The 23013-nt window shown below is 36.2% G+C and overlaps 1 protein-coding gene across 1 annotated transcript in view; it reads left to right on the top strand.

Moving 5' to 3' along the window:
• fus (epithelial splicing regulatory protein fusilli) overlaps positions 1-21813 on the top strand; it is a 169795-nt gene extending 147982 nt beyond the window's left edge. Inside the window, exons 12-13 of the mRNA XM_090389689.1 lie at positions 5063-5244; positions 21579-21813. Of these exons, the coding sequence (XP_090245815.1) occupies positions 5063-5244; positions 21579-21734 (338 nt within the window). The 3' untranslated portion in view covers positions 21735-21813. The remainder of the gene's footprint in view (positions 1-5062; positions 5245-21578) is intronic.
• Positions 21814-23013: the final 1200 nt, after the last annotated feature.

Below are 23013 nucleotides of genomic sequence, written 5' to 3'. Positions count from 1 at the left end.
GTTGAGGAAGCTGAATGCTGATAGGATTCTTCCTCTTGCTCAGGTTAATCTGTGCAATTTGAATCTGTGCCTGAGGGGGCACAGATTCAAATTGAGGAAAGACAGTTGTAGAATAGATGTGTGGAAATTTACTTTTAGCTAGCAAGTAGTTGATTGGTGGAACAGACTTCCATCTTTTGTTGTGGAAGTTGATAGCCTAAATAAATTTAAGGCTGAGCTGGACAGGCATTTGGAACGAATGGAGGGGTGAAATTGGAGTTTTTTTTTTGGCTGATGCTGCATAAGCTTGCTTTCTTGCATTGTATGCCTCTACTAATGCTAAATATTTTAGTCCTGCTCTTTCAGATGCAACAATATTCCTCATGCATTATGGAACCCGAAGCAAAAGGCCTATTCCTAAGTGACCTATGTAAACACAGGTAAATAATTATATAGTGGGCTAAAGTATTTGGGTACCACTTGTCTCTGCGCAGTGGGCATGGTCATAGGATGGACTGATTGTATGGTCGAGTTCTGTGATTGGGTGATTATTGTGAATGTGTTTTGTTTCTGATTGTTTTGTGTCTTAGTTTAGGGGGATGCTTAACATAGGTAGGGTATTTATCCCCTCATCCTGCTGTTTTAAAATCGGAAAATGAGTTCCTGATTTTAAAACAGCAGCAAGTGAAGCAATAGCATCCGTGCGACTCAGTCAACAATGATACTGAACAACATGCAAGACAATGTAATGTATGGTCCATTTCTCTCTGTGCAGTCAGAGTGATTCATCTGCCTTTGTAAATCCAATGTCTTTCAAAGTACTCAACTGTGAACAGAATTTTTCATATTCCAATCCAGATTAACTGCAACTGGATTAGTGAGAGTTTACTGTGTATATATATAGTATTTTTTTGTTTTATATTAAAAAATACACATAAAAATAGTAATTACAGTATTCACTGAAAATATAAAGTAATAATAAATAATTGTACCATTGTTTGAAATGTTTGCTCTTCACTTCACTTTATCAAATGATAACATACTGAACATCAACTTGCCACATTCTCAGTGGATAGGTAGTAAAAATGAAACAACCATAATAGCTAAAACAACAACTGGTATTATGTTTTTGATTGACTGCAAGGGATGCCTGTGTTTTATATATAAAAATTATCTCTTTGTGCAAAAAGTAAAAATAATATATAAAAAAATATACCATATTTGTCGGCTTATAAGACACTGTGGCGTGGAAGACGCACCCTAATTTTGGAATGTTAAATTTAAGAAAAAAAACTTTTGAAAAAAATGTATTGTTAATACAATGGAAATTTAAAATTCAATAAAAATAACACCTAAAAGCCATAAAGAAAGGTATAGGATTATTACTCTTATTATTTTAGTATTATTCAACTTCAGATTCATTACTGATTTGATCTCATTAAGAAAATTTTATCAACTCTGCAGTACTACACTGACAGTGGTGGAGAATGAAAAGGACCTGGGGGGTAATTGTGCAGGCAGATATGAAGTTCTCTGAGCAGTGCAGACGAGCTGCAAGAGTAGCTCATGGTTGTCTTGTCAATGATATACAGGAATTTTTCTAGCAGGGATAAAGAGGTGATTATTCCCTTCTATAAGGCAATGGTTAGGCCACATCTTGAGTACTGTATACAGGTCTGGAAGCCTCATTTCAAGAAGGATGTAGAGCTGCTGGAACGGGTACAGAGAAGAGCAACAAGATTAGTGAATGAACAAAGGTTGCTCTTACGAAGAAAGGCTTAAGTTTTGCAAATTACAGAGTCTGGAGACTAGGCACCGGCGAGGTGATCTGATAGAGGTGTATAAGGCTTTGAATGGTTTGAGCATGCTCAATGCCAATGGGATTCTTCCTCTTGCTCAGAATAATCACCTCAGAGGGCATAAATTCAAATTGAGGAAGGATGGATGTCGGATAGATGTGCGGAAATTTGCCTTTGGCCAGCGGGTGGTTGGTTGGTGGAACCGACTTCCATCATTTGTTGTTGAAGTTGATAGCCTAAACAAATTTAAGGCTCAACTGGACAGGTATTTCGAAATGAACGAGGGGGTGAAATGGGAGTGGTGTGTTTTTTGTTTTTTTTTTGGCTGATGCTGAATAAGCTTGCTTTCTTGCATCATATGCCTCTATTAATGCTAATTATCATCATCCTCTTCACTAGTATCACTGTCACTCTCATACAATAATGATCTTCAGTGGCATCTATTGCATTACTTATACCACATTTTTTAAAGGACTTGACCACAATTTCAGTCTTAACATCATGCCATGACTTCAGCACACATTCACACACTTGTGCTATTGATGAAGGTTGTGCTTTGTTTTATCAGCTTCTTGTAACAAAACTTCCTACTTCCCCCATTGATGAATTATCTTCTCAGTAGGCAGTGGTCTGAAATTTCATTCTGCTGCTCTGTTCCCATGTTCTTTGGCATATTGTACTACAGTTAGCCTAAATCCAATACTATAGTATAATTTTGCCTTCTTGAACTAGAATTCACTTGTTACTCCAACAACAGCCTGATAATTACTGAAAAGTGTACTGTTATGTTATTTGGTTTTTAGGAGCATTAGCAACTAAGGCCATATTGCTCCGGGATATGTGGTGGTCATTGCCTGACCTTTCCGCATCCTCCATATTTGGTGGTGACGGGCTCGAACCCCGGTCTAATCAAGAAGCGTGTGCTACACACTGCTGCTCATTCCCATCTGGCTACGGAGGCGCTGAAAAGTGTACTAACGTAACAGATAGTAGTTAACTATCTGTTAACTACTATATGTTAACTCTCGGTTTTGCACATGTGCTGTATTGCCACTTTCGGCTTCTAAGATGCAGGGCGATTTTTTAAGATATTTATATGGAAAAAAAAGTGTTTTATAAGCCGACAAATATGGTATATATATATATATATATATATATACAGGGTGTCAAAAAAAAAATGTATACACACTTTATCAGCCCATAACTCAGTAACCTTTTTTCAATTCCTACTATTAGTTCACACTCTCCCTATATATATTTATATATCTTGTTCAAATTTTCAATCGTTAATAAAATACTTTTTATTCATCCACTCAAGTTCAAATAAATTTTTTTAAACTTGTAGTGGATGACACTTGATGTTAATACAGTTTTTTCAAATATTAATTCATTAATTAAATTAAATTAATTAATTTTAGTTTTATATGGGAGAAAAAAATTTCTCTTATATAAGATATTTAGCAGGATATAAATTTAGGAATAAATACCGTCAGTAGCGAAGCGTGTAGATCGCTGGAAAAAAATTTCTTTTTCAGATTCTTTTTTCATTCTGGGTTCTAGTCTGAGTCAAGGAGGGAACAAAATGGAATGGAAAATGAAACATGTGAATAAAAATAATAGTCCAACACCATATATAGAAAGGAAAATGGAAAATTGCAAGGAAATTTGCTTTCTATTTTGCCACTTAATATTGTGATTCCGTCATATGTATATACATATTTATATTAATTGTAATTATTTAATAAAAAGTAACTAAAATAAAATTTTTCTTTGTTGACCTAAGTAGGAATTGACTTTAAAAAATGTTTTTTTATATTACTTGTTCTTTTTCAGTTGCAAGTTAGTGGTAATAATGGAGAAGACCAGACTTACATTTGAACAGTGAAAATTTGTGTTTAAATGGTATTGGAAGTCAGAAAATATCAATGAAGTCCAGAGACAGTTTAGGAGTGAACACCACACCACACCGCACCACTAACACGTCTCACAATTTCGTGTATTCGTGATAAGTTTGAAGCGGATGGCACTGTGCAGAATATACACAGGCAACGATTTGGAAGACCTCATACATCCGTGAGCCCCACAAGATCACAAGAGGTGCTGGAACTTTTTCGACAAACACCAAGGAAATCTGTCTGATAAGCTGCTTGTGAAATGGCAATCCCCAAATCCAGTGTACATAACATTTTAAAGTGTGCAAAATGGAAAAGGTACATTCTAAGATTAATGCAGGCCCTGAACGAAGATGATCCTGATTGTAGGGTTGAATTTTCCTAGTGGTTTTTAAGAAAATTTGCAGAGGATGCTCTGTTTGCCAATAATATCATTTGGAGTGATGAGGCAACATTCAAGTTGAATGGTACAATTAATTGCCACAATTGTTTGTACCAGGCAACTGAGAATCCATACATTACTGAGAAACAGCATTTGAATTTACCAGGCATTACAATGTGGTGTGAATTATCATCCTTGGGTTTGATTGGACCATTCTTTTTTGATGCAATTGTTACTGGTGTTGTTTACCTCAACTTGCTTCAGGAATTATTCGTCCCACACATTCGTGAGCTATTTGAGGATGATGATGAATTTTATTTTTAAACCAGTGGGGCACTTCCCCATTTTCATTGTGATGTTAGGGCTGGATGAAACGTTCCCAAACAGATGGATTGGATGAAGAAGCAGTGTTGAATTCCCTCCACATTCTCCAGATCTAATGGCATTGGATTTTTATATATGGGAATACCTTAAAGATAAAGTTTATTCCACAAAACCAGCAACAATTGCTGAATTACGGCAAACTATTGAAGCAGAATGTGCAGCAATGTCAAGAGATATCTTAGGTGATGTATGCAATTCAGTTTCTCAATGATGTCAACAATGCCTGGATGAGAAAGGAAAAAGGAGGACAATTTGAACACTTGAGTTAATGCATATTTTTTTCTCACATTTTTCCTTCATTATAAAATTATAAAATTGAATTTATGAAAATAAACATAGAAGTTATTAACAATCAAAGTGTGTATACATTTTTTCTGGACACCCTGTATATATAAACATTTCACTTATTTTCTGTTAAAAAGGAAATAAGACAAAGAGGATTTTAGAAATGTATACATGTCAAATATAACAATATAAATGGCATCACAATATAAATCTTTCAAAAAAATATTTTTAAATGGCATGAAATCAGTATTTATATTCATATGCAATTTTTACATTAATTTCACTGAATCTGTAATGATATTATATATATTTGTAATGATGGGATCCTCTTTCTAATTTAGGAGGAGGAATACTCCCACCACCTTATGGAGCTTACCCATATGTTCAGTCACCACAGGTATTACCAGCTGTTACTCCACTAACTCCACGGTTACCAACTTATTACTCACCAATATTTTACTGGCCATATCCGAGCCCTCCTGTCTCTCCAAACACATATTACCCTACATCAGGGCATGCCATGGTAAGTTGAATTATATGGGATTTTTTTAATAATGAAATGTGCATTAAAAAAATACTGATATACAAATATGTATAATGTGTTAAATATATAAGTGATATACTTTATATTCTATTACAGGTTCAGTCCTATCAATTTATAAATTACAAAAATTCAGTTTTTTTTTTCTTAATCTACACTTTTGTCTTGACTTAACCCTTTTTTTATACATACATATCAGTTTCATACTAAATAAATAATCTTTATTGTGGGAAGAGAAACCACATAAATACCTGCATGGCATCAGAATGCTCTGGGTTTATTAGAAAGTTCTGGTTTATTATAAAATTGATTATTCAAATATTTCATACCCCCTCCTTCACTTATAGGCAAATGAAGTGGCCTAAGATTAGCATTAGCATTAGTAGAGGCATATGATGCAAGAAAGCATGCTTATGCAGCATCAGCCAAAAAAAAAAAAAAAAAAAAAACCCCTCCCATTTCTTCCCTCCATTCGTTCCAAATGCCTGTCCAGCTCAGCCTTAAATTTATTTAGGCTATTAGCTTCCAGGCCTTATACACCTCAATCAGATCACCTTGCAGGTGCCTACTCTCCAGAACTTAAGCCTTTCTTGGTAAGAGCACCCATTTGTTCCACTCACCAATCTTGTTGCCCTTCTTTGTACTCATTCTAACAACTCTATATCCTCCCTAAAATGAGGCCTCTAAACCTGTACACAGCTCTAGGTGTGGCCTGACCATTACCTTGTATAATGGGATTATTACCTCCCTGTCCCTGCTAGCAAAATTCCTATATATCATTGACAAGACTCCATGACCTGCCCTGGCAGTCCATCTGCATTGCTCAGCGAACTTCATATTTGGCTGCACAATTACCCCCTCCCCCCCAGGTCTTTTTCACTTTCCACTTCCCTGAGTGTAGTCAGGGCCAGTTTTACCATTAGGCAACCCTAGGCGACCACATAGGGTAGCCAGAACAATGGGACACTTGTCCATCAGACGAAACTGCTGTTCGTTCATTGGACTTCCACCCCTGAGCCTCTCATACATGAAAGAAACCGAAAATTCCTAATTTGCTTATTTATCGGTTGATTTTCATGTTTTCTTTACTTTTGAATAGGACTGTACTGAATGTGCGTGCTGTCTGCTGTGCCGCTACCGTCGTCGTCCGGCGTACGAGGCCTAACTAACCTAGAAACAAGCTGTAGTATACTACTCTCTTTTACACGATCTTTTTGTATCAGTCAGTCTCATATTATTGCGCCTTGTGCATTGTCTTGTGTTGATATCAAACGAATTGGTAAGTACCTATAAAAGTTCAGGTTCGGTACCGATTTTTTTTAATGTAGAATACGTTGTATTGGAGGACCATCGACATATAGAATGGACTGCGCATCATGCAGTTTGATCTGTTCACGGCTTAGATAAAGAGGGTAAAACCGTGGGGCACATACCGCTCTTTTTTTACGTCTTTTGATTGGTGCATATCATTTCCAGGGTCACATATTATCAATGTACGGTACTGGAAAAGAGAGCGACATACGCTCCACAGTTTTACTCTCTTTATCTAAGCCATGAACAGACCAAACTGCATGATGCGCAGTCCATTCTATATGTCGATGTGGGGGACCAACCTGGAAAATCCTTTACGTTATGTTTTTCACGTTATATTTTTCGCGTTATTTTTTTCTTTTTTATAATTGTCCATATCTTGTAACAGCATATATGCAGCGACGAGGTAGGCGTATGCAATCTTCAAATAATATTATCATTAATATTTAAATTAAACATTTCAAGTTTTTGACCGTGTAGATAGTGGATCTTCCCTTGCATGGAATCTGAAGTTATATTGCTTATATGCCAACTGCATACAGCATGCGGTGTAAAACTTTTAAATTACTTAAAAATTGTCAAATTAATTTTTATCTGTCAAAATTTGTAAAAATCTTCTACAATATTGATTAACATATTTTTAGTCAACTACACATCTTAATTATTATTACATTAATATAAACTTAACTTAAATATTTTAATATAAAAATTATAAAAACAAAATAATACATACCGGGTCACGGCCAGCTGATAGTGTAATCGGTAATCAGTTATATAAAATAATCTTGGTTTGAATCTTGCATCTGTTTAATTTTTTTTTATTTTTGTTGATTCTCTATTATTTTACAATAATTATATCTCAAAAAATATTTTTTACAGACCTTCAAAATGAACAAAAAACCATCTGGTTACCAATATAGAAAATGAAAAGCTGAAAAAGACAATGTTTTGAAAAAACAAGGAGATGCTTTCTTAAAATACTTATGTCAAGAAGATCATCAAAAAGAAAGTGTTGAAACTCTTAATACAATATCTAAGGAGACAGTGACCGAAACAATAACTGAAGAGGTGAAATCTTCAACTGTTCTGGATATTGTCGAGGTCGATTCTGAAGCTGAATATTCGGCAGGTGGTACTGTTGGTACTGAAGAAATCGATTTTCAAAATTTAAGTTATCCAGCAACATGGAGTAAATTAAAGATTTTAAATGTTGATAAATTATGTCAACTGTTAGTTGAACATGGACCAAAACAAATTTATGGTTGTTGTTGTTGTTTTGGTTTTTGGGAGCATTAGCAACTAAGGCCATATTGCTCCGGGGATATGCGGTGGTCATTCCCTGATCTTTCCGCATCCTCTGTATTTGGTGGTCACGGGCTCGAACCCCGGTCTAATCAAGAAGCGTGTGAAACCTGGCTACGCACTGCTGCTCCTGCCCACCTGGCTACGGAGGCGCCAACAAATTTATAATTTCGACTTTCCAAAAGATAACAACAGTTGAAGATATTCAACAATATGCTATACTCGAAAGTTATTTAACAGCGAGACAATACAGCATTCGTGGTTAATGTATTTGAAATCCACAGATTCTGTGTTTTGCTTTTGTCTTGTTATTTGATCATTGGAATATTAACATTGCTGATTCTGGCTTAAAAAACTGGAAAAATATTTCGTCAATTATAAATGCTCATGAGAAAACCTAAAGGCATGTCAAAAATTATCATAAATGGAAAGAACTGGAGATAAGAATTAAAAAACATACAACCATTGATGAACAGAACTTAAGACTTATTAAAAAAGAAGAAAAACATTGGTTGCAAGTTCTAGAACGACTGTTTATATTAGTTCTAACATTTACTGTACAGAATTTGTCTTTTCGAGGAACAAATGAAACATTATTTGCTCGTGGAAATGGAAATTTTTTGAAATTCGTTGAATTCTTAGCGAAATTTGACCCGATTATGAATGAACATTTGAGAAAAATAAAAGATAAAGAAACATATCTGCATTATCTCAGAAAAGATGTGCAAAATGAAATAATAAAGATTATTTCTGATGCTGTGAAGAAAAAAATTTTGGATTTTGTTTCTGTCGTCAAATACGTTTCTATTATTACAGACTGTACTCCCGATATTGCTCACATGGAGCAAATGAGTATAGTAATACGTTTTGTGGACACCACTATCAATAAAGTTTCCATAAATGAACATTTTTTGGGATTTGTAGACATACAAAGTACTACTGGAGAAAGTATGGCAAATGAAATAATATGTTTTTTAGAAAATTTATCTTTACCTATCCAGAATCTATGAGGTCAAGGATACGACAACGCCAGCAACTGAAAGGAGATATAAAAGGTGTGCAACAAAGAATTTTAAATATAAATCCAAGAGCAACATATGTACCTTGCAGTTCACATTCACTGAATTTAGTAGTGAATTGTACTGCTAATAGTTTAGATGCCACTGTATTTTTCAATACAATACATCATTTGTATGTATATTTTTCCGGCTCGACTCGTCGATGGGAATACTTGAAAAGGCACATAACTAATTTTACTCTTAAAACAGTCTATGACACACGATGGGAAAGTCAAATTGAGTTACTGAAACTTTTGAGATATAATTTGTCCGGTGTTTGTGATGCATTGGAAGAGATATCTCAAGATGATCATTTGTCGGGTTAAATGGCAATACTATGAAAGTAGAAGCAAATGGACTTCTTAAAAAATTATGAAATTTAAATTTATTGCATCTTTAATTATGTGGTATAATATACTTTTTGAAATAAATGTGACAAGTAAACAACTTCAGAATAAAAGCACTGATATGAGTAGTGCCATGAATTGTATAAATGACACAAAAAATTCTTAATAGGATTCAAAATGATGATGAGTTTGAAAAATTGTTGGTTGAAGCAACAAAAGTTGCTGAGATTTTAGGTGTACTGCCTAATTTTGAAGAAGAACAAGAAACAGTTCAACTTAGAAATAAGAAGAAGCAATTTATGTACGAGCAAGAGAATCAACCTATTAGCGATTTTAAACCAAAATTTAAGATTGATTTTTATTTTTCAATCATTGACACCGCTATTGCAGCTGTGGATGATAAATTCAAACACATGTCTGTATTAAATGAAAATTTTGGTGTTCTTATAAATATATACAAATTACAAAAAATTTCTTCCGAAGAGCTGCTTCAAAAATTTTTAATTTTAGAAAGATACCTTACGCACAATAATTCTCGAGATATCGATGGAACAGATTTAAGTAACGAATTGCAAGTAATAGCAAAACAAATTTCCGAAAATACTTCGGCAATTGATGTCTTCTCGTATATATGTCAACATAAATTAGAAAACAGTGTTCCAAATTTATTTATCGCATTGCGCATATTCGCAACATTGCCAGTATCAGTAGCCAGTTCAGAAAGGAGTTTTTCAAAATTGAAATTGATAAAAGCATACACTCAATCGACCATAGCTCAAGAAAGACTGACTGGTCTGGCAATAATATCAATTGAACACGAAATTGCAGCTAATCTTGATGTCAATACATTAATTCAAACATTCGCAAGAGCAAAAGCTTGTTATTGTTAGTTTGTTATTTGGTTTTTAGGAGCATTAGCAACTAAGGCCATATTGCTCCGGGATATGCGGTGGTCATTCCCTGACCTTTCCGCATCCTCCGTATTTGGTGGTGACGGGCTCGAACCCCGGTCTAATCAAGAAGCGTGTGCTATGCACTGCCTCCTTCCCACCTGGCTACGGAGGCGCAAGAGAGCAAAAGCACGAAAAATTAATTTCTCATAATAAATATTAAATTGCCATATATATATTTAACTTTAACTGTAAATGTATTATTAAGTATGTTAATGAATTATTGATGTTTAAAATACGAGTTAATGAAAATTATTGAAAAAACTTTTTTCCTTTTTTGTGAAATTTAATTACCGTTTTGTTAATTTAAAAAAAAATCAATAAATTTTTTTTTATATCAAATTTGTTTATATTTCGCTATGTTATGTTTGGCTATGCATGTGAATATGTAAGTACGTATTGATAAGGGGCGCATGAATTTTTCTTTGCCTAGAGGCGGCAGGTACCCTTGCACTGGCCCTGAGTGTAGTACCACTCAGTTGGTACATTTCTCTTCAGTTACTGCTACCCATATGCAGTACTTTGCATTTGTCAATGTTAAACTCCAGTTGCCACTTCTCAGCCATTTTCCCAACTTATCTAGATCCAGTTGGAGTATGCTAGTCCAACTGGATCTCCAACTGGATCATTACTGCCGTTAACAACCCTGCCACCCTTTGTATCACCTGCAAACATGGACATTAAACATGATATACCTTCATCAATATCATTGATAAATATACAAAACAACAACGGGCCCAACACCAAACCCTGGGGAACTCCACTAATAACATTTGTCCACGAAGAGCAGTGTCCATTGATTACCACTCTTTGTTGTCTCCCACTCAACCATCCCTTTATCCATTGTAGCAGCTTACCCTTTATGCCATACCTCTCCAATTTTTACAGCAGTCTTCCATGTGCAACAGTGTCAAAAGCTTTCCTGAAATCCAAGATTTTGATATTAAAATAATTTTTGGCATTCAGTTCCTTTGTGACCACATCATAGTAAGCAATCAAATTGGTCAGACAAGACCTCCCTTTGACAAACCCATGCTGTGTCTTAACTATTACTGCAGTCTTGTCTAGATGATCCTGCAATGCTTCTTTAACCAGTGATTCCATTATCTTCCCCAGAACACAAGTTAAACTAACAGGTCTGTAGTTACTTGTGTCACCTTTTGAACCTCCTTTGTGAATTGGTGATACATTTGCACACCTCCAGTCCATGGGGACCTCCCCTGGCTCCAAGGAAGTTCTTATAATTATGGCTAAGGGTTTGCTTACTTCCTTTGCTGCCTCCTTTAATATAACTGGATAGATCCCGTCCACCGCAGGTGCCTTCCTTATGTGTAACTTCAACAATTTCTCCTCCACTTTTCTCTCAGTTATTACAAAATCAATTAGCTCCCTGTTAGCATTTGATAAACTTCTGGCACTCCCCTCATTGAATAACTCCTCATGTGTGAATGTAGATGCAAAATACTCATTCAGTTTATCAGTTACCTGAGCATGATCATCAATAGTCAACCCATCTATCAGATCACCTGCGCGGTGATCTGAGTGAGGTATATAAGGCCTTGAATGGGTTGAGCACGCTGAATTCTGATGGGATCCTTCCACTTGTTCAGATTACGAACCTAAGGGGGCATAAATTCAAATTAAGAAAAGACAGATGTAGAATAGATGTGCGGAAATTTGCCTTTAGCCAGCGGGTGGTTAATTGCTGGAACAAACTTCCATCTGTCGTTGTGGAAGTTGATAGGTTGAATAAATTTAAGGAGGAACTGGACAGGCATTTGGAGGGAATGGTGTGATTTTTTATTTTTTTTATTTTTATTTTGGCTGATGCTGCATAAGCTCATACATTTGCTTTCTTGCATCACATGCCACTACTACTACTACTACTACTATGTTAAGTGGTCCAATCTGATTTATTCCTTTCCTTCTAGAGTTTACATAAGTAAAGAACTCCTTGCTGTTTTTCTTTGCAGCCTTTGCCAAAGATTTCTCATAATCTGTCTCCACCTGCCTAACCTCCTTTGTGACTTGATTACAGACTAGTTTATACCTGCCATAGGCTTCTCTATTGCCTGATACTTTATAGACATCCCATACATTCTTCTTCTTCTCTGCCACTAGCCTCATTAATTCATCTGACATCCATTTATGCCTAAACCTTGAACAGTATTTCTTAGTTGGAATGAAAAGCCTAGTAGCCTTCAAAATTAAGTCCCTGAAGGCTTCCCATTTAGAATTCACTGTTGGTAATATCATCAGTTGATCCCACTGTACAGAATTTAAAAACTGTCTGAGAACTCTGTAGTCATCTTTACGAAAGCAAAAGCCCTTCCCTTTAGCCTTGATGGTAGTTACATCTTTAAATAATTCCCACATCAATACATTGTGATCACTGTCACCCAGTGGTTCCTTTATCTGCAGATTCTTAATGCATGAAGAATCACTACTGATAATCAGATCAAGAGTTTTTTTGTTGATTTTTTTTTTTTTGATTTGGTAGTTGTTGGCGCATCGGCTTCTGTGGCCATATTGCACCTCCCAAGGTTTTTGTAGTACTTTGATCCAAGCCCGAGGCGGGAATCGAACCCGCGACCTTTGGGTTGCCGGGCAGGTACTTTACCCACTCGGCTAGCCCGGTCGGCCAGATCAAGAGTATTACTCCCTTTGGTTGCCTCTCTAACATGTTGCTATAGAAAACAGTCATCCAGTAAATCTACAAAAGTCTTGCTAGTGTTTGAGTGACCAACCCATAGTGTTCCAGTCAGTATCTCGAAAGTTAAAATCTCCCATTATAAAACATTCTGATTTACTGGCCCACTCTATTCCTCTGAACAATTGCTCATTATACTCATCAGATTCATTAGCCCTATAATGCACACCTACTCTCATTTTTTCTTCCCCAGCGCTTATTTCATACCAAACAGACTGAACACTGTATTGTCCACCAACATCAATTGGATGCACTTCCTTAGATTTTATGTGTTTCTTAACTAACAGAATAACCCCTCCTCCCTTCCTATCCACATTGTACTCCCCAAATTCCAACTCTGCACTGCTTATATCTGTGTGACACCATGTCTCTGATATCCCAACAATATCTGCCTTTGATGTTTTGACTAGCACTTCAAGCTCATCAAATTTATTAATTATACTCCTAGCATTGCTGTACATGCAAGTATACATGCACCTGTTCCTAGCCACCCTAACACAGCCCATGTATTTACTTGTTCCACTATGACTCCCAGATGGCGCCTCCGTAGCCAGGTGGGCAGGAGCAGCAGTGCATAGCACATGCTTCTTGATTAGACTGGGGTTCGAGCCTGTGACCACAAAATACGGAGGATGCAGAAAGGTCATGGAATAACCACCATATATTCCCGGAGCAATATGGCCTTAGTTGCTAATGCTCCTAAAAACCAAACAACAACAACTCCCAGCATTCCTGGAAATCTCCATTACCTTGCTTTCCAGTCTGCTGCCCATTCTAATAGAAGCAGTGCAAGACTCACTTTTGCCTCTGCCTGCGACCACTGTTAACCTTTTAGTCTGTGTATCCCCACAAGCTAGCAGCTTTTCCGACCCATCTAACACTGCCTCGATAGCATCAGCAAATATTCTTGCACCCTTTCTATTTAAGTGTACCCCATCTCTGTAGATGCAGTCTCTCCTGTCAACAAGCACAGACCAGGCTGAAAAAAATTTTACCCCTTGAGCCTTGCACAATCTCCCCAGGGCCGAATTGATTGGCAAGGCTCTCATTATATATTCTCTCCTATCGTGTCTCGGCAGAATTGCAGACACTTTCACATTGAACCCTAACTCGCAACGTTTTTTCAACATTGACCTGTACTTGTTGAGTAAATCTGCAGATCTCTTATCTTACATTTAATTAGTTCTAATGTGTACAACAATATCACCTTTTGTGCTCTGAAAAGATGATATCTGTTCTACAACATCATCGACTTTTGTCCCTAGCAGACTTACCCTGGTCCTGTTCCACCTATCCTTCTTTCATAGTATATTCCACGTCTCCCTGACAATAGTCACCAACAATAACTAATTCCTTTGGGATCAGTGCATTCTGCCTTGGAGATTGCCTCCGTGTTGCCTGATGCACAGGAGTGAGCTCTGTCATTGAGCTGGGCAGCTGAGAGCCTGATGGGCCCTCATTAATTTCTTTGAAGGCATTTACCCTACACCTCAAGCTCTCATAGACGCCCATCAGAATGCTGAGTTGGCACCTAATTTCTTGACACTCCAGACACCTAGCACACACAAAGGCATCCTCCTTGGCTAGATCATGTCCTGTTTTAGAAAGGTCGGCAAACATTTCACATTTCGCACATTTTTTGAGACTGTGATGCGTTGGAGAATCTCCCCCTTCGTTTCTCCCCCGAGCCACAGCATTCTCACTAGTCTGTGATCTTTGCTTCGCAGCTCTAGTCTGGATCATGATTTCCGTTTAAATACAATTTAATTAACAATGAAATTTAATAAGATTAATAATATTTTTGATTAATTAATAATACTATAATAAGCTAACAGATTCCTAATAGTGCTTCGTATTACGCTATCTAGTTTAACTTTATGCCTTACGCTATCAGTTCGAGATATATATATGTTAAGCTATTTCTTATCGACTACAATATGGTGGCTAGTTCAACAATACTGGCACCAACACCGGGACATATTGTCGTAACTTCCAACAATCGTTGGTTAAATTCAAAATAAGAAGCTAACAAATGCTAGTAAACCTATTTAATATCTCCGTAAAACACAATGTACTATGTTAAATAATGAAGAATACGTTAAAAATTAAAAAATACTTATCCCTTTACAGCAGCCAAAAATCCACCGTCCGTACTGTTATGCGATCCCAGGTTCTGGGGTCATGTAGTACAACAGACCTATAAAAAGACTGGTGTAGTCATTAAAGATATGTTACGGAAAAGGCAGGTGGCATCAGTTACTTTACAAGAAACACACAGAGTCACAGATGCTCACACAGCAGGAGCGTCTATACATGCAGTAGAGCAGTTCACCCATGTATCAACATAGCATTTAGTGTTCAATCAGTGAGTACAGTGGGAAAAAGCCAGCATCAAGAAGTTTGGCCAGAAGAGGATGGTTTACAACTGAGACTAAATTTTTTGTCCATCACTTTAAAATCTCAAACACTGGATGGCAAGAATCCATTAGCATGGTGTGCACAATGGGTCTACCAGCTATATGATAATCTGAAAGTCAGTTATGTGTGAGAGTGACAGATGAATCTGTTTGCAGTGGTGAAAACTACTAACAACTTACTGTCTACTTACTGGAAACATTGTTTCCAGTAAGGTTATCTTTGTTATTTAAAAACTTTTCCTTGATGCCAGCATGCATACTGAAGAGTACTCACCTTCTTGAGTACTGTTTTCCATAATATATCAATGGAACTTTCTTCTATATTTGTTCCTGATGGCACGTTCAATGACATATTGCAACCACTGCTTTTATAGGCCTGTAATATGTTTTCTACAAGCTCACCACATTTGTTAACTTTAATGTTGTCTAAGAAATCAGCAATAACAGCTTTGAGGGTTTCCACATCATGGTGGCTTTAGGCTTAACTGTTCCATTCAAATAAAAATCAGCAATATGCTGCTCTTTCAATATCATTTAGGATACTATCAAAACTTTCCTCCTTGATTGTTCAGATTTCTAAGCCAATAAAAATGCCCCTTTTTATCTTTTGCATCACTGAGTCTTGGGAATTTGTTCTTTAAAGAAATCCTTTGCTATCCACAGCGCTGATGAAAGCTTTCATCAAGTGCAGTAATACAAAACACTATCTATTCTGGTGTTTAAACTGTATAATGGGTCTTGAGCTTGGCTATCCCATTCAAACAAGAATTAATATTTGGTAACGGCTAGCTGCATGTCTGGAGAAAGTGTTGTGACTAGGCCATTATAAATATTCCATCCTTATTCACTGTAGTTAATGGTCTCTAGAGGTGCACAGCCATATTCTCATAAGCTTCCCTCATGCAAATAGCATGTGCTACTGGAACAGATGGAGTTATATATTTCTGGTATATAAAATCTTCACCTTATATTCTAAGCTTGCATGAATTTATGAACAGAAGCCAATCATCTGAATTGTTTTTGCCTTAGTGCCTCTGTTTATGTCATTGCAGATACAAGATCAGTACTCAAAAATAAAAAAAAACTAAGTCCTTCTGATAAAAAAAACAAAAAAACAAAGTTGTCTTCATGCCTTTACAGTCTAGAGCTTAATAGCTCAGCTTGATATTTGGAAATCACTGGGTCTCTAACACAACAATTCAAATCTGCTTGTGATATCAGTTACGAGAAAAGAGAAACTGAGAAGAAAGCCTTCAGAAACAGGTGGAGCAATTAATTACTGAAAAGTTTAAGAAAGAGTCAAGTCATTGATGATAGCTTTCACTTATCACCAAAGGAAATTAATATTAATGAAACAATGTTTATTTACAAGAAATGTTCTGTATACACTCTGAGATGGAAACACAGGGTCAGAGTTTACAAGGTAGACTACAGGACAGCACTGTATTTCATGGATTTAGAAACAGTATGTGGGTAATTCTATACTTTCATTGACCACTTGACTATGGCTGGCTGTGCAATTATTAAAAAGTGCTTTAATAATAAAACCAACTTCCACTGAAAACAAAGCAAAAAAAAATCTGATTGCATATCATAAAAGGAGAACTAGATAATTGGACAAATTAGTAGTAGAGCTTCTATGTTTCTTAAAAAGTAATTTTATAAAAAAAATAATGCCATGAATTGTAATAACCTGAATTAGTTGCGGGAGAATTTATAATTCTTCTGTTTGCATGAAAATTTGAAAAATCAACAAAATAATTCAAAATTGTTCATTTTTTTTGATGAACACAACCATAAAAAAATCCATGTTCTATATTAAAATCATATATTTCTAATTAATTTTTGAAAATTAAAACTCCCTTTAGACCTATCAGTGAGCAAATGCAAATTTAAAAACTATATGCTCCAAAAATCACCTCCAGGGGCTCACATCTGGTGAGTATGGGCTTGGCACACCCAGGGTCCTGAGCTGGATATCATCATTCTTCTCTTTCTTGGTGATTCCTTTCTATTTCTCTCTGTCTCTCAGGGTAATAGGGAATTTTTTTTTTTTGGCCGGTGCAGCATAAGCCTCAGGCTTCCTTGTACCATATGGCTAATAATAATAATGTACACTATGATTAGACCACAGCTTGTCAGTAATAGGGGCATTCACCACATGAAATGTGAAGTGCATGCATTAAGTTTGATTCCAGATGATGCATCAAAGTCACAAAGACAGAATATGTTACCAACTGGTAGACAGCACATGGCAGTAAAGCACTTACTACAGTAGACTGTCAAAATAACGGCACCCCAAATAATGGAACATTTGAGCTAACAGATGATTGAATGAGATTGTATGTTTACATACAGCCCATTGAGATTGGATATTTACATACACCACAGATGTCTTGCAGTGCCGAAAAAAGAAAACAGCAAGTCACATGATTACTGTATTTGTTTACGCTCATCATTTTGAAAGTGAATTCTGTACTGATATCACAGATTATACCGCTGTTTTACATTTATTTTAAATTAAAAAACCCTCACCGTGGCTTCTAAAGTTAATAAACCTCATACAGAGAAGAACAACATTAAAACTTAGTGACAAACTTGATATAATCCAAACTATTACATTAGGGTCACCCAGAAAGTTAATTCATATACCCATGTGTATCGTATCTGTATTGTGTGTGTCTCTGGTTGATTTGCCTGTTTTGCTGCACGAAAAATCCCAGTTTCTGGGAAAAAACCTTGCTATCTATGCCTGAGACTGAATAACTTAGCCACGGAGTGAAAAAAGCTCTTAAAAGTTCCTCAAGTCATTGACGGGATTTGAAACCAGGCCTTTTCCACTCAGTGTGGGGAGGATGGTGACGATACCACTGTGCCACCTGCACAGGCTAAACTTAATATAATAAAGAAAATACACAGATGAGCTGAAACATTATGACCACCTACCTAATTATGATGTTGGTCCTCCACATGCAGCCAAAACAACTCGTACCTGGTGAGGCATGGACGCTACAAGGTTTCTAAATGTCTTGTGGTATCTGGTACCAACACGTAACCAGCAGATCCTTTAACTCCTGTAAGGTCCGTGGTTGAGACACTGCAGATCGGAGTTGCTATTCCAACACAAACCACAGATGCTTGATGGGATTGATGTCTGGGGAATTTGGAGGCCAGGGCAAAACCTGGAGGTCTTCCTCATGTTCCGCAAACCAGTCTTGAACAATCTGGGTGGTGTGGCATGCCGCATTATCCTGCTGAAAGATGGCACCGCCAGAGGGGAAGATCGTTGCCATGAAAGGGTGTACCTGGTCAGCAGTGATGTTTAGGTAGGTGGTAGACATCAGAGTGCCTGCCACATTGCCCAAAGCATGACACTGCCCCCACAGGCTTGTTTTCGTCCCACAGTGCATCCAGGCGCCATCACTTCACCAGGTAAACGATGTACACATACCTGGCCGTCCACACGGTGCAACAGGAAATGTGATTCATCGGACCAGACGACCTTCTTCCAACCACTCAAGATCCTGTTTCGATGCTTGCGTGTCCATTGTAGGTGCTGTCGCCAGTGAACTGTGGTTAGCATGGGCACTCGGAGCAGCCTGCAGCCCCATTTTCAGCAGGGTTCAATGTACTGAGTGTTGTGACACATTACTCCCATCACCAGCATTCCAATTACCGGTGAGTTGCACCACAGTCGTCCTTCTGTTGCCACGTACCATCTGGGAGAGCCTTCACTCACCTCGAGCATTGATGAGCTGTGGTTGTCCAACACCTCGCTGGCGGTTTGTGGGTTCCCCTCCTCGGACCACTTTCAGTAGGTACTAACCATGGCTGACTGTGAGCACCCCACCAGCCGTGCTGTTTCGGATATGCTCTGACGCAGTCGTCTGGCCATTACAATTTGGTCTTTGTCGAACCTGTCTGGCCATTGCAGTTTGGCCTTTGTCAAACTCGCTTAAGTCCATTGCCTTTCCTATCTGAAGAACAAGAGTAACACTGATCAACAAAGCTCAGTATCAGTGTTTTTTATACTGTGTTCCGACCTGCGCATGTGCTGTAGTTCACCTGCAGTTGCTTTGATTTGCATAACTACTCGCTGGTCATAATGTTTTGGCTCATTGATGTAAATTGGAGCATAAGCAGGAGTGTATTAATGGCAGAAAATAACATTTGGGTCGTCAGCATGTGTTTTTTATGTGCAGTTAATAAAATTGCATTCTTAATCTCTCTTTTTTCTTATTTAACCTCATTATTTCTGCATTAAATATATTAAAAATAAAACTTTCTAGATAACAGAAAAATTTTAAAAAATCAAAATCACCTTGAATCGTCGAAGGTGCCGTTATTCTGAAAGTCTACTGTATTAGTAACTGAAGATGACATATGTCAATAAACATGTGCATATAATTAGTTTTAACTTAATCATGAATTTTTCTTAATTGTGCAATAATTAACAAATATTTCTGGAATTTTCTGCAGAAAATTCAGACATTTTTAAAAACAGCTATTAAGAATTTCAACTATATGGACAGAGTAAGTTGAAGCACAAATTGCTGAAATATTGTTGAGGTCAAATCAACCCTGTGTGACTGATTCTGAGTTAAAAGTATGAAACTACAACATGGCCTGATCGACTAATGATTAACCAAATTAAATTAACATCTTTTTACCATGTGTGAATATTGCTGCTAACTACAAGTTACGTTGGTGTTTCACTGCCTACGTCCAAGCCATAAATGAATAAAAAACTAAACAAACAAAAAGTGATAAAATTAAATGAATCATCAAAATCTGACTCAGCCAGAGATGCACAATAGAGAATCCTGCAACCTAAGGTGCAACTGCAGTTCAGGATAATGCAAGATCACTAAACCAATGTACAACTGTAGGTAGCAGAAGCACTTCCCAAGCAATTAGCATAACTTATTGCAGTCAACAGGAATTTCTGTATGTCATAAAAAAAAATTTAATCACACCATGTATAGTTTATACTTTCAATGTCTTTGATAAGGCAATGCATTTTCTGTTTATTTTTTGTTTTTTGCTAGTTTCCTTCTGCTATACCCCTCTTTCAATTTCACGTTGTTTAATGTGGTGGCTCTTATCTTCATTTCATTTTACTAATGTGGTTAATCTTTATTGGCTTAATTTTAGAGTGTCTGGTTTTAAAAACTAAGTTATGATTTATCTTTTAATTATCGTATGTTTCGTTGCACAAGACCTTAGGAGTTTACTTGCACGTTGGCATTGTTTCAGCCTCGTCAATTTGTTCTGGTTAACAGTGAAATTCACATTTTATTTTATTTTAGTTGTTTTTGGTTTTAGAGGTTTCTACACATTAAAGCATGTTTTTAGTTTCATCGATCTTTCTCGGTTGTACAGTGTCATCCATGGTTAGTTTGCTTCCATCAAGCAGGCCATGACAGAAATACAACCATTTGGAATTCACAGTAGCTGATGCCTCCCAGTCAAAGTGGTTGCTGTAGTTCACCCAAACTTATTATTCCATCTTGGAGTAGGTATAGATTTTTGCTTTTGGGATTTGTGCATATGAGTGCATTCCTTGTTAATTCTGGGGTGCAGTTCACCCTAACTTTTGCAGAATTCTGTACTATTGTGATTCCTTAGGTGATTATTGATTCTTGCTGGTTAATTTAATCTCTTTTCATATTATTTAGTTTGCTTATGTTTATTAATTATGGCTTGGCAGTTGTAAGCAATGCCTCACAGGAACAACTTTTTTTACAGTTAGCATCAATTTTCACGTTTTATTGTTAATTTCTCTGTTTGTTCGGTTCCTTTTATTACATATATTTTTTCACCCTTTATAGTTGAGAAATGTATTCTATTTTGATATGTTACATATTAAAATAAATAAAAATAATCACTTTTTTTTTTATCAAGAATAATTAAAGCAAATTCTTAATTTGTTGAGAAATCACAATCCACCTAAGAATATCAGTTTTTGTTGCTTGCTCTTTTAATATAAGACACAACTGTAGCAAAGTACAGAGTTATGCATGCTGTGTTTGAATCTATGTGATGCCACAAAATGTAGCAAGATATTATTTTTGTAAATCAGTTTTAGTCACAAATTCCTGATCCTCTGTGACTATCCAACAGCACAAATAGAAAACTTTGGTTGTAATTTTTATTTGCCTATGCAGAATAAATTTTGGTTCCATAAGTGTAATATAGTTCTACTATTATTTTTATTTCAGCTTACAGAGTGCATTCCAGTACAAAGGAATGGTGATGGGCGACCGAATGGAGAGGCTTTGTTAGCCTTTCCGACACGAGCTGATGCGGAGAGAGTCATTCAAGAAAAGAATCGTCAGAACATTGGTAGAAGTTACATTGACATGTTTTTAGCTTGACATGAGCAGCAATAATATTTGTTCCATCCATTCGTGATATACAAGTATATTTACTATAAATGTGTGTGTCTGTATATTTTATTCCATATAATTATCTTTGCACAGATGTAATATTTTTTTATCTGAAGAGATCTTAAATACAACACATCACGTTGTCTTCCAATGATGTATATATATATTTTGTTAGTTTAGTACCTTTGTATTGTCTCTTTTAAAGTGTAATTATAGTCTTCTTTCTTTGTTTTTGCTAATGACATTTTATACAATGGTAAAACTTCTAAAGTGATATTATGGTATCTTTAGAAATTTTCTCAAAATTATAAGAATTTAAATATTTACAAATGTAAAATTTTTGAAACAATGTATTTAATGAACGTTGATAAAGATTATGCTTAGGAACTGAATTTTATTAATTTCTAATGACATAAAAATGAATTTGAAGTAAAATTCAGTTTTTACTATCTTAATATAAGCTGTTTTTAGATGTTTTTAAAGATTCCTTTGTTCAGGACAGTGTTCTTGAATGGGAGGGAGGGGAGAAATCCATAATTCACTGTATAAGAAATTTTATTATTTAACACGTGCCTTTCCTTCTTACACTAATTCCTTTGTCCATTAAAATACACATCTTTCACTTAATTATTGCTCACAAACTCTAAAGATCCGACTCACTTTCCTCTTTTTTTCTTGCTTTTACTTCACACTTGCTGAACTGCCATCATATGTTGCATGCATTTAGTACTTTCTTATTTACTAATATTTTATTTATTTGTAGTACTGGCAGTCATGCCAGCGAAGTGCATTCCAAGTGCCTTATTAATAATTATTTGTTGTTTTTTGTTGTCTAGTTTCATTTGTGTTTTTATGCAATGTATAGTTTTAATTTCAAGTGCAACAAAGTCATATCACTGATGTGGCATTACAGCTCTGCTGTACGAGTCTCTTATATAAATATACGTGTGAGGAATGACTGAAATCAAAATATAATCTCCTCATTGTTTTAATATAGTGTGATGAGATTTGTGCATATGGTACTATCTAGTTGGTGCTCTGAGAGCAAAGTAACTATTGAATCACAGCAGTACCGTTATCTCTTTTGCAATGGTTCAAGCTTTCTGATAAGTGGAAATGCAACCTATTAAGTGACACCAGCCAAGTAGTGCCTTTCCTATAACAGAGTAAAGTATTTTTGTGATAAGTAGGAGAAAATAACAAAAAAAAAAAAAAAAAAAGGCTCTAGACACAGCCCATCTCATCAAGAAAAATGCAGAAAAAAAGT

This window comes from Mastigoproctus giganteus, chromosome 2, assembly GCF_048544385.1.
Source record: "Mastigoproctus giganteus isolate SK-2022 chromosome 2, ASM4854438v1, whole genome shotgun sequence".
Taxonomy (NCBI): domain Eukaryota; kingdom Metazoa; phylum Arthropoda; class Arachnida; order Uropygi; family Thelyphonidae; genus Mastigoproctus; species Mastigoproctus giganteus.
The sequence above is the reverse complement of the archived record's forward strand: the minus strand, read 5'-3'. Positions and strand labels throughout refer to the sequence as shown.